The following is a 13366-nucleotide window of genomic DNA, read 5'->3' on the forward strand; positions in this document are numbered from 1 at the left end:
GCTGGGTGGGTGACGTCACCTTTTGTCCCTTATTTGGGAGTTAGAAAGTTGGCAACCCTAGGCAGAGGGCAAATGGGATGACAGATCTTGGCTTGAACACAAGAACAGGGACAGGAGCATGTCAAGACAGTGGGCCAAATGAATGGGCTTCAGAACCAGGTTCAGAAAGATTGGCAGGTACTTCAACTCAAGTAGGAAAGTTACATATCTACATAGTAAAACTCTCGTTTGTTCCGGAACACGACAGCGCGACAATTTTAAGCCCACCTTACTCACCGTCGTCCCTTTGGTGCTAATGGAAGAAGCTTCATTGAAATCGGTGTTATATTTTTAAAGTTATTCACATTTTAAAGTTTAAATCTATCTCCAAGGGAGGGAGGGAGGGAAGACACAAAATGCTGGCCCAACTCAGCGGGTCAGGCAGCATCTCTGGAGAGAAGGAATGGGTGACGTTTCGGGTCGAGACCCTTCTTCAGACTGATGTCAGGGGGGCGGGACAAAGGAGGGATATAGGTGGAGACAGGAAGATAGAGGGAGATCTGGGAAGGGGGAGGGGAAGAGAGGGACAGAGGAACTATCTAAAGTTGGAGAAGTCAATGTTCATACCACTGGAGAGAAGGAATGGGTGACGTTTCGGGTCGAGACCCTTCTTCAGAAAATAGGTGCAGGAGTAGACGGGGAATGTGGCTTGGGAGAGAACGGCAAGCAGACTGAAAATGTTCAGCGAGTTACAATTGTGATTCGAAAACCTCCAGTCCTTACCCGATTTAAGATCCTTACTCCTGAGATTCCAGGTTTTGATTAGAGGTGTTCCTTTACTAACAGCATCCTGAGACTTGTTGGGGGAGGCCGTGCCCCCAGTCTCCTTTGGGGAAGCCACCGCCCCAGTCTTCCTGAGGGAGGCGTCTGGCAGCATCTAAAATAGAAATCACACTTCGTTGGAAGTTATTTTTAATTGCAGCTACTTTTTCCAATTTAAAGGGCGTGCAGCGTAGGTTTACTAGGTTAATTCCCGGAATGGCGGGACTGTTGTATGTTGAAAGACTGGAGCGGCTAGGCTTGTATACACTGGAATTTAGAAGGATGAGAGGGGATCTTATCGAAACGTATAAGATTATTAAGGGGTTGGACACGTTAGAGGCAGGAAACATGTTCCCAATGTTGTGGGAGTCCAGAACCAGGGGCCACACAGTTTAAGAATAAGGGGTCGGCCATTTAGAACGGAGATGAGGAAAAACTTTTTCAGTCAGATAGTTGTGAATCTGTGGAATTCTCTGCCTCAGAAGGCAGTGGAGGCCAATTCTCTGAATGCATTCAAGAGAGAGATAGATAGAGCTCTTAAGGGTAGCGGAGTCAGGGGGTACGGGGAGAAGGCAGGAACGGGGTACTGATTGAGAATGATCAGCCATCATCACATTGAATGGCGGTGCTGGCTCGAAGGGCCGAATGGCCTCCTCCTGCACCTATTGTCCATTGTCCATAAAGTACTGCACCAAACCTCCAACTCACAGGTTCCTAATCCATGGCGGTTGACAGAACAGAAAGGGGGGGAAAAAAAAACATAAACTCTGTTGCTGCCTTACAGCGCCAGAGACCCGGGTTCCATCCTGACTTCGGGTGCTGTTTGTTTGAAGTAGGCAGAGGTTTGTAGGTTAATTGGCTTCGGTAAAAATTGGAAATTGTGCCCAGTGTTAGTGTACGGGATGATTGATGGTCAGTGCGGACTCGGTGGGCTGAAGGGCCTGATTCCATGCTGTATCTGCAAAGTCTAATTGAACCTATTTGTCCAATTTAACTACAGCATCAAACCCTCAAACCTCAGGTTCCTAATCCTTGGTGATGGACACAACAGAGGGTGGGGGGGAATCACCAACTACTCTTTAGAAAGCAGTAAGCCTTTGCTTGATCACTGTATTAATTGGGCGACACGGTGGCGCAGCGGTAGAGTTGCCGCCTTACAGCGAATGCGGCGCCGGAGACTCAGGTTCGATCCTGACTACGGGCGCCGTCTGTACGGAGTTTGTACGTTCTCCCCGTGACCTGCGTGGGTTTCCTCCGAGATCTTCGGTTTCCTCCCACACTCCAAAGACGTACAGGTTTGTAGGTTAATTGACTGGGTAAATGTTTATTAAAAAATTGTCCCTAGTGTGTGTAGGATAGTGTTAGTATGCGGGGATCGCTGGGCGGCGCGGACCCGGTGGGCCGAAGGGCCTGTTTCCGCACTGTATCTCTAAATCTAAAAGAAAAAATCTGAAAAAAACATATCGGTGACCACACCATTTATTTTAACTACTTACTACCTGGTGGAAGAGTTGGATGGGAGGTCAGTAAACTAGCCTGAGGAACACCATAGTTATAAAGAAAGTCCTGGGAGGTGGGGAAGAGGGCAATTTGGGGATTGGGCTAAATCTGGGGAGTGGATGGAAAGAGTCATCGCAATGCATATTAGTCACAAAAGTTATGAACAATTGTTCTAGACAATAGGTGCAGGAGGAGGCCATTCGGCCCTTCGAGCCTGTACGCACCGCCATTCAATGTGATCATGGCTGATCATTCTCAATCGGTGGGCCGAAGGGCCTGTTTCCGCACTGTATCTCTAAATCGAAATCTAAATCTAACAGCTTTTCAAACATTGCAATAGTACAATAGGTGCAGGAGGAGGCCATTCGGCCCTTCGAGCCAATGTGATCATGGCTGATCATTCCCAATCAGTACCCCGTTCCTGCCTTCTCCCCATACCCCCTGACTCCGCTATCCTTAAGAGCTCTATCTAGCTCTCTCTTGAATGCATTCAGAGAATTGGCCTCCACTGCCTTGGCCTCCACTGCCTTCTGCCTCATCTCAGTTCTAAATATCATATATCATATCATATCATATATATACAGCCGGAAACAGGCCTTTTCGGCCCACCAAGTCCGTGCCGCCCAGCGATCCCCGTACATTAACACTATCCTACACCCACTAGGGACAATTTTTACATTTACATTTACAATTTACAATTTTTACATTTACATTTACATTTACCCAGCCAATTTTTACATTTACCCCTTATTCTTAAACTGTGGCCCCTTGGTTCTGGACTCCCCCAACATTGGGAAGATGTTTCCTGCCTCTAACGTGTCCAGCCCCTTAATAATCTTATATGTTTTGATAAGATCCCCTCTCATCCCGAGAAACCCATCGGAGACTGAAAGTCGAAATGCATTGAATACACCTGCTTCTGGCGAGAAAGGAGCTTCCTGGAAGGGAAACAAAGGAGAAGAATTTAGAGAAGGGGAGCTATTTGGTATCGACTCTTGCATATTTTGCTTGCTGGGTTACCAGATTTTGTTAAATCAACCAAATCTCAAGCTGCAGAGGAGAAAATGGTCATCGGACTAATCGCACTTCCAGTGTTATCGTCACAGGCCAGCCGGACGTAGATTCGCCCCGGACAAGAAATACAAGTAGTCCAACAGACAAACAAGTAAACCACAGATTTGGGGGTAATATTATCGGTCTCACTTTTGTTTCTGAGGCATCGGCCCTCAATTGCTCCTCCGCTCCAATGACGATTTTCCAAATCACAGTCTGGATTGCCCTATCCGAGAAGCTGGCCTTGGAGTCTGTGCCTGGAGCAGCACCTTTGGAGACAGAGGTGAACGTTTCAGTGAAAACATTTGCACTGAGCGGGCAAGTGCGAACCGGCAACTGACTTAAGATCACAATCCTTAAGATCATTATATGGACCAACCACCCATTTTCCAACAACTAATGGCCCGGCACCTCCTTTAATCCAGACAAACGTACGAGGGCATTGCGTGTGGCACATGCTCTTTTGGGACATGTGCCTCTGTCCTGAAAGAGTTCATGGTACACTTCTTTGTTCATTGTTAAATCTTTATCTAGAGCTTTGGAGACACGAAACTGGTCTAATTAGTGGGTCAGAGGTGTATTGCTGGATTATTATTACTGTTTAATTTATTATTATTAATAGAACAATTGTTTTAGTTGAATTAGACAATAGACAATAGGTGCAGGAGTAGGCCATTCGGCCCTTCGAGCCAGCACCGCCATTCAATGTGATCATAGAAACATAGAAAATAGGTGCAGGAGTAGGCCATTCGAGCCTGTACGCACCGCCATTCAATATGATCATGGCTGATCATCCAGCTCAGTAACCTGTACCTGCCTTCTCTCCATACCCCCTGATCCCTTTAGCCACAAGGGCCACATCTAACTCCCAGACTGATCACAGTCTGAAGAAGGGTCTCGACCCGAAACGTCACCCATTCCTTCTCTCCTGAGATGCTGCCTGGCCTGCTGAGTTACTCCAGCATTTTGTGAATAAATACCTTCGATTTGTACCAGCATCTGCAGTTATTTTCTTACAATGTGATCATGGCTGATCATTCACAATCAGTACCCTGTTCCTGCCTTCTCCCCATACCCCCCAACTCCGCTATCCTTAAGAGCTCTATCCAGCTCTCTCTTGAATGCATTCAGAGAATTGGCCTCCACTGCCCTCTGAGGCAGAGAATTCCACAGATTCACAACTCTCTGACTGAAAAAGTTTTTCCTCATCTCCGTTCTAAATGGCCTACCCCTTATTCTTAAACTGTGGCCCCTGGTTCTGGACTCCCCCAACATTGGGAACATGTTTCCTGCCTCTAACGTGTCCAACCCCTTAATAATCTTATAAGTTTCGATAAGATCCCCTCTCATCCTTCTAAATTCCAGTGAGTACAAGCCTAGTCGCTCCAGTCTTTCAACATATGACAGTCCCGCCATTCCGGGAATTAACCTAATAAGATCATTGATCTTATTCAGAAGGCAGTGGAGGCCAATTCTCTGAATGCATTCAAGAGAGAGCTAGATAGAGCTCTTAAGGATAGCGGAGTCAGGGGGTATGGGGAGAAGGCAGGAACGGGGCACTGATTGAGAATGATCAGCCATGATCACATTGAATGGTGGTGCTGGCTCGAAGGGCCGAATGGCCTCCTCCTGAACCTATTGTCTATTGTCTATTAGCAGTTCGGTGTCTTTAATGTAGCCAATTCACTAGCCCGTCACTGAATTTGTGAATGGAAAGTTGTATGGGTTTGTGAATGGACGAAACTGCACTTTACCAGAATTCTACGAGATTTGCTTTACCCGAGTTACCTTCTTCACTGGCCAGCTCCCTGTTGCACGCGGCGTTCACGGACACAGGCACAGGGCTACTGACAGCGACACGCGGTGATTGCCTTGAAACTTCACCCTGAAACGGAACATACTGCGCAGTTACTTCAACATAATGGAACACTTTTCCCAATCACAAAGGTAATGGTGCGGATTTTGCAGAGAAATTAACGCAGTTCAACGCACAACTGGCAACACTTTCCCCAACGAAGGGGCAGCCGGTCTAGAATTTCTATGCATATCTACAAATGTCGAAATCCTAAATTTGCTGATCACTTTCCTTCCCCGACATTCACTGGCCACTGCATGGGTACAGCAGACAATTAAAAAGAAAACATTATCATTTAAACACGTGAAAATAAAGTACCAGAGAAAAGCTATCGGAACACAGCTACCAGCCTTGGATGGCATCTACAACACACGATGCCTCAGAAAAGCCACCAGCATCCACAAAGACTCCTCACACCCCTGCAACAGTCTGTTCGAACTCCTTCCATCGGGCAGACGCTACAAGGCCTTCTACGCTCGCACCTCCAGACTCAGGAACAGCTTCATCCCCCAGGGCCATAGCTGCTATGAACTGCTGAGACCCTTCTTCAGACTGATGTCAGGGGTCCTGCTGAGCCTGATGGTCACATCGCACAGCGAACCGGCACAGACATACTTGAACTGTTTTAAACAGTTTCTAATTTGTTTCACTGGGTTGTATAAATTTATACTGATTAGCTAATTAATTTTTTTGCATCGTATGGGAGGCGCATTCCCAATCTCGTTGTACCCCTGTACAATGACAATAAAGATATATTGTATTGTATTGTATTGTATTGTAAAGAGGCTGCAGACTTTTGGCTGATGAGTAGAGCTACTGCTGATGGGAAGAAGCTGTTGTTATGTCTGGCTATGGCGGCTTTGATAGTCCGGAATCGCCTCAAGTGCTTCAAAGAATTCAGGGCCATGGTGAGAGGGGTCAGAGATGATCTTACCCGATCACTTCCTGGCCCTTGCAGTGCATAGAGTGAAAGTAATCTGAAGTCAAGGTTGGATCAACCATGGTCTTATTGACTCGAGGAGCTATTTTTTTAGATTTAGAGATACAGCGCGGAAACAGGCCCTTCGGCCCACCGAGTCCGCACCGCCCAGCGATCCCCGCACATTAACTATCCTACACCCACTCGGGACAATTTTTACATTTTACCCAGTCAATTAACCTGCAAACCTGCACGTCTTTGGAGCGTGGGGGGAAACCGAAGATCTCGAAGAAAACCCACGCAGGTCACGGGGAGAACGTACAAACTCCGTACAGACGGCGCCCGTAGTCAGGATCGAACCCGAGTCTCCGGCGCTGCATTCGCTGTAAGGCAGCAACTCTACCGCTGCGCCACCGTGCCGGTTCGCTGTGCGATGTGACCATCCGGCTCAGCAGGACCGGTTCAGAGCAGCTATGGCCCCGGGGATGAAGCTGTCCCTGAGTCTGGAGGTGCGGGCGTAGAAGGCCTTGACAATTTTGCACGTTCCCGACCGGTTCACGTTACCTCATCCATCACCATTTCCAGTTTTTCTTCATTAACTTTGTTTGTCTCGGCCTCCTCTTTGCACTTTGGACTTGGTTTCTCATTCTGTTTAACCGCCACGGGCTCACAACTCTCATCCACGTGCACCTCTTCAAAATAAACAAGAACACAGTCACACAGTAGTCACCCAGTCAAACAAGAAGAAAGTCCAAACACACAAAGCTACCTCAGCTAATGCAGAAATAAAAATATAAACATCAGTATTGATGCGGATTTTCTTTGTTCATAAATCAAATGGCATCCGATTCCTAACAAGCAATATATTCTGTCTAAATAAGTATAAATAAAAACAAAGAAATCCTCCTCAATTGATCGGGAAATCATGTCAAAGGAAACTGGAAATAATATACTAATACCATTTCAATAATGAAATTATAGGCCTGGATGAAAGGCCTGGATAGAGTGGATGTGGAGAGGACGATTCCACTGGTGGGAGAGTCTAGGACCAGAGGTCACAGCCTCAGAATTAAAGGACAATAGACAATAGGTGCAGGAGGAGGCCATTCGGCCCTTCGAGCCAGCACCGCCATTCAATGTGATCATGGCTGATCATTCTCAATCAGTACCCCGTTCCTGCCTTCTCCCCATACCCCCTGACTCCGCTATCCTTAAGAGCTCTATCTAGTTCTCTCTTGAATGCATTCAGAGAATTGGCCTCCACTGCCTTCTGAGGCAGAGAATTCCACAGATTCACAACTCTCTGACTGAATAAGTTTTTCCTCATCTCAGTTCTAAATGGCCGACCCCTTATTCTTAAACTGTGGCCCCTTGTTCTGGACTCCCCCAACATTGGGAACATGTTTCCTGCCTCCAACGTGTCCAACCCCTTAATAATCTTATACGTTTCGATAAGATCTCCTCTCATCCTTCTAAATTCGTTCCTTTAGGAAGATGAGGAGGAATTTTTTTAGTCAGAGGGTGGTGAATCTGTGGAATTCTTTGGCACAGAAGGCTGTGGAGGCCATTCTAAGGCAGAGATAGATAGATTCCTGATTAGCACAGGTGTCGGGGGTTATGGGAGGTAGGCAGGAGAATGGGGTTAGGAGGAAGAGATAAATCAGCCATGATTGAAAGGCAGAGTAGACTTGAGGGGCCGAATGGCCTAATAGTCCTATCACTTATGACCTTGTATGGTTATTATAGCTGCTGTGATTAAAACCCCTGTTACTCAACTCTTAATTTACATCGAGCGCTGAACATGGACATAAAATGCTGGAGTAACTCAGCGAGTCAGGCAGCATCTCTGGAGAGAAGGAACAGTTGACATTTCAGGTTGAGACTCTTCTTCAGAAGTGCTGAGAAGACATTCACCCACTGTCAACAACTCATATCATTCCAGCAAAACTTTGACTTTAAAATTCTTGTCTTGGTTTTCAAACCCTCAGTCACTTTGCTCTCTTCCCATCTCTGCAATCTCTATCCAGCAATAGAAGTCTGCAAGACCTTTGCTTATCCTTCGTATAAGACAATAACTGCAGATGCTGGTACAAATCGAAGGTATTTATTCAGAAAATGCTGGAGTAACTCAGCGGGTCAGGCAGCATCTCAGGAGAGAAGGAAAGGGTGACGTTTCGGGTCGAGACCCTTCTTCAGACTGATGTCAGGGGGGGCGGGACAAAGGAAGGATATAGGTGGAGACAGGAAGATAGAGGGAAATCTGGGAAGGAGGAGGGAAGGGAGGGACAGAGGAACTATCTAAAGTTGGAGAAGTCGATGTTCATACCACTGGGCTGCAAGCTGCCCAGGCGAAATACGAGGTGCTGTTCCTCCAATTTCCGGTGGGCCTCACTATGGCACTGGAGGAGGCCCATGACAGAAAGGTCAGACTGGGAGTGGGAGGGGGAGTTGAAGTGCTCAGCCACCAGGAGATCACTTTGGTCAATGCGGACTGAGCGCAGGCGTTCAGCGAAGCGATCGCCAAGCCTGCGTTTGGTGTCGCCGATGTAAAGAAGTTGACATCTAGAGCAGCGGATGCAATAGATGAGGTTGGAGGAGGTGCAGGTGAACCTCTGTCTCACCTGGAAAGACTGTTTGGGTCCTTGGATGGAGTTGAGGGGGGAGTTGATTATCCTCCGTTCCACCACTGCCACGCATGCCTTCAACTGTCTTGGTCCCAGTCCAGAATCACCTCTTTAAATCTGCCCCCTACTTTCCCCGCATTAAAGGTGCTTCTTATAACTAAACCCTTGCCTTGCCCACGAGGATCATGTGCCCTCGTATCACAACTGGCTCAGACAACAGTCACAAAATGGGATGGCAGGACTTTCATATGAAGAAAGACTGGATAGACTCGGCTTGTACTCGCTGGAATTTAGAAGATTGAGGGGGGATCTTATAGAAACGTACAAAATTCTTAAGGGGTTGGACAGGCTAGATGCGGGAAGATTGTTCCCGATGTTGGGGAAGTCCAGAACAAGGGGTCACAGTTTAAGGATAAGGTGGAAGTCTTTTAGGACCGAGATGAGAAAGTTTTTTTTCACACAGAGAGTGGTGAATCTGTGGAATTCTCTGCCACAGAAGGTAGTTGAGGCCAGTTCATTGGCTATATTTAAGAGGGAGTTAGATGTGGCCCTTGTGGCTAAAGGGCTCAGGGGGTATGGAGAGAAGGCAGGTACGGGATACTGAGTTGGATGATCAGCCATGATCATATTGAATGGCGGTGCGTACAGACTCGAAAGGCCGAATGGCCTACTCCTGCACCTATTTTCTATGTTTCTAAAATATAGACACAAAAAGCTGGAGTAACTCAGCGGGTCACACAGCATCTCTGGAGAGAAGGAATTGGTGACGTTTTGGTGACCCTTCTTCAGACTGAGAAACAGGGAGCAGGGAAAAGGGAGGCATAGACGGTGATATAAGGAGACATAGAACAAATTAGTGAAAGATATGCCGCAAACAACAATTGATGATCAAGGCAAGTTGGAGCCCACAATGGTCCGTTGTTGGCGGCGGCAAGGTGGTAACGAGTTATACAGATAATGAAACACAACAGGACAACAGTGAAACTAGTACGACAACTAGGGTGGGGGAAGGACAGAGAGAGAGAGAGAGGGGATGCAAGGGTTACCTGTAGTTAGAGAAATCAATAGTGTTATCGCTGGGTTGTAAGCTGCCCAAACAAAATATGATTGTAAGAAAATAACTGCAGATGCTGGTACAAATCGAAGGTATTTATTTCACAAAATGCTGGAGTAACTCAGCAGGTCAGGCAGCATCTCAGGAGAGAAGGAATGGGTGACGTTTCGGGTCGAGACCCTTCTTCAGACTGATGTCAGGGGGACGGGACAAAGGAAGGATATAGGTGGAGACAGGAAGATAGAGGGAGATCTGGGAAGGGGGAGGGGAAGAGAGGGACAGAGGAACTATCTAAAGTTGGAGAAGTCAATGTTCATACCGCTGGGCTCCAAGCTGCCCAGGCGAAATACGAGGTGCTGTTCCTCCAATTTCCGGTGGGCCTCACTATGGCACTGGAGGAGGCCCATGACAGAAAGGTCAGACTGGGAATGGGAGGGGGAGTTGAAGTGCTCAGTCACCAGGAGATCAGGTCGGACTGAGCGCAGGTGTTGAGCGAAGCGATCGCCGAGGCTGTGTTTGGTTTTGCCGATGTAAATAAGTTGACATCTGGAGCAGCGGATGCAATAGATGAGGTTGGAGGAGGTGCAGGTGAAACTCTGTCTCACCTGTTTGGGTCCTTGGATGGAGTTGAGGGGGGAGGTAAAGGGACAGGTGTTGCATCTCGTGCGGTTGCAGGAGAAAGTGCCCGGGGATGGGGTGGTTTGGGTAGGAAGGGACGAGTGGACCAGGGAGTTACGGAGGGAACGGTCTCTGCGGAACGCAGAGAGGGGAGGGGATGGGAAGATGTGGCCAGTGGTGGGGTCCCGTTGGAGGTGACGGAAATGTTGGCGGATGATTTGTTGGATACGCTGGCTGGTGGGGTGGAAGGTGAGATCCTGTCCTTGTTGCGAGTGGGGGGAGGGGGAGGAAGAGCGGAGCTGCGGGATATAGAAGAGGCCCTAGTGAGAGCCTCATCTATAATGGAAGAGGGGAAGCCCCGTTTCCTGAAGAACGAGGACATCTCTGACGCCCTAGTGTGAAACACCTCATCCCGGGCACAGATGCGGCGTAGACGGAGGAATTGGGAGTAGGGGATAGACTCTTTGCAGGAGACAGGGTGGGAAGAGAAGTGTAGTCCAGATAGCTGTGTGAGTCAGTGGGTTATATGATTATACAATATGATTGTGATCATTATAGGTTCTCCAACGCCAGTGCTGTTGGAATACTTTATAAAGAGTGATGCACAATGTAAGCCACTGTGAATGACTGGAAATACAAGTCATGTGAACCTTTCATTCAAATCACCACATTCATTAACTAGCAAGTCTCCCATTACGCTAATGGGGGTCAGATGAATTTGGATGTTTTACGCCTCGCATAATGCTACTGCTGAGGTGCCGCTGAACCACACAACAATGTGCATTTATAAAGCTGCTTTATTGCTGCAAATTGCCCAAATCCTACAATAATGCAGCTTACAGGTCAGCCATCAAAACGTTTGGGCTCAACAGATAAACCAAAGGCTGTCGTTTGATTGTTTTTTCAGTTTTAGGTTTTTTGTTTTAAATATACAGCGTGGAAACAGGCCCTTCGGCCCATCGAGTCCGCGCCAACCTGCGATCTCCGTACACTAGCACCGTCCCACACACTGGGAAGAAATATAAAATTCTTTACCGAAGCCAATTAACTTGCAAACCTGGACGTCTTTGGAGTGTGTGGGGAAACCTGAGCAACCGGAGAAAACCCACACGGTCACGGGGAGAACGTACAAACTCCGTACAGACGGCACCCGCAGTCGGGATCGAACCCGGGTCTCTGGCGCTGTGAGGCAGCAGCTCTACCCGCTGCGCCACCGTGCCGCTTGATCTCCAGAATGGAAATGTAGCCTGTATCATAGAAACATAGAAAATAGGTGCAGGAGGAGGGCATTCGGCCCTTCGAGCCAGCACCGCCATTCATTGTGATCATGGCTGATCGTCCCCAATCAATAACCCGTGCCTGCCTTCCCCCCCATATCCCTGAGAGGTGACATCTAACCTATATCTACTGTATAGGCTTGTATACACTGGAATTTAGAAGGATGAGAGGAGATCTTATCGAAACGTATAAGATTATTAAGGGGTTGGACACGTTAGAGGCAGGAAACATGTTCCCAATGTTGGGGGAGTCCAGAACAAGGGGCCACAGCTTAAGAATAAGGGGTAGGCCATTTAGAACTGAGATGAGGAAAAAAAAATTCAGTCAGAGAGTTGTGAATCTGTGGAATTCTCTGCCTCAGAAGGCAGTGGAGGCCAATTCTCTGAATGCATTCAAGAGAGAGCTAGATAGAGCTAAGGATAGCGGAGTCAGGGGGTATGGGGAGAAGGCAGGAACGGGGTACTGATTGGGAATGATCGGCCATGAGCACATTGAATGGCGGTGCTGGCTCGAAGGGCCGAATGGCCTCCTCCTGCACCTATTGTCTATTCCACTAGCAGCTAGAGCTCCATCTAACTCTCTCTTAAATCCATCCAGTGATTTGGCCTCCACTGCCCCACAGTATCAGAACCACTGTGATTGTAGAGGAAGCTTTGTAAGCTAGGGATCCAAATGAGAAATGCTTTGAAGGCGAGGTGAGGATTTTGATGGAATTGCATAATCAAGCGAGGAAAGACGTTCTAATTGGATTCTCCTACCTGGCTCCGTGCCACTGTGTTCCTGACAATCGGAATCAGTGCTCACCGTTGAGGATGGATTCAGCAGCTCGGCAAGACGCAGTGATTTCCTGAGAACAGGCTTCTGGACATCCTGAAGAGAAAACGAACTGCATCAGGATAGACAATAGACAATAGGTGCAGGAGTCGGCCATTCAGCCCTTCGAGCCAGCATCGCCATTCAATGCGATCATGGCTGATCACTCTCAATCAGTACCCCGTTCCTGCCTTCTCCCCATACCCCTCACTCCGCTATCCTCAAGAGTATCCAGCTCTCTCTTGAAAGCATCCAACGAACTGGCCTCCACTGCAGAGAATTCCACACCTTCACCACTCTCTGACTGAAAAAGTTCTTCCTCATCTCCGTTCTAAATGGCCTACCCCTTATTCTTAAACTGTGGCCCCTTGTTCTGGACTCCCCCAACATTGGGAACATGTTTCCTGCCTCTAATGTGTCCAATCCCCTAATTATCTTATATGTTTCAATAAGATCCCCCCTCATCCTTCTAAATTCCAGTGTATACAAGCCTAATTGCTCCAGCCTTTCAACATACGACAGTCCCGCCATTCCGGGAATCAACCTAGTGAACCTACGCTGCACGCCCTCAATAGCAAGAATATCCTTCCTCAAATTTGGAGACCAAAACTGCACACAGTACTCCAGGTGCGGTCTCACTAGGGCCCTATACAACTGCACACAGTACTCCAGGTGCGGTCTCACCAGGGCCCGGTACAACCGTAGAAGGACTTCTTTGCTCCTATACTCAACTCTTGTTATGAAGGCCAACATTCCATTGCTCCAGCCAATATATTTGCTACGTTGCCGGTATCAACAAGAACGTTACTGATTTTTGCAGAAGCAAGTGAGTGTGGCATAGCTGGACTTCT

The 13366-nt window shown here is 47.8% G+C and overlaps 1 protein-coding gene across 1 annotated transcript in view; it reads right to left on the reverse strand.

Annotated features, from left to right (window-relative positions):
* Positions 1-13366, reverse strand: part of LOC144609303 (uncharacterized) — a 64577-nt gene that overhangs the window by 21937 nt on the left and 29274 nt on the right. Inside the window, exons 8-12 of the mRNA XM_078427734.1 lie at positions 12461-12572; positions 6693-6820; positions 5143-5239; positions 3505-3623; positions 763-916 (exon numbers count right to left, since the gene is read on the reverse strand). Coding sequence (XP_078283860.1) covers positions 763-916; positions 3505-3623; positions 5143-5239; positions 6693-6820; positions 12461-12572 — 610 coding nt within the window. The remainder of the gene's footprint in view (positions 1-762; positions 917-3504; positions 3624-5142; positions 5240-6692; positions 6821-12460; positions 12573-13366) is intronic.

This window comes from Rhinoraja longicauda, chromosome 34, assembly GCF_053455715.1.
Source record: "Rhinoraja longicauda isolate Sanriku21f chromosome 34, sRhiLon1.1, whole genome shotgun sequence".
Classification (NCBI taxonomy): Eukaryota; Metazoa; Chordata; class Chondrichthyes; order Rajiformes; family Arhynchobatidae; genus Rhinoraja; species Rhinoraja longicauda.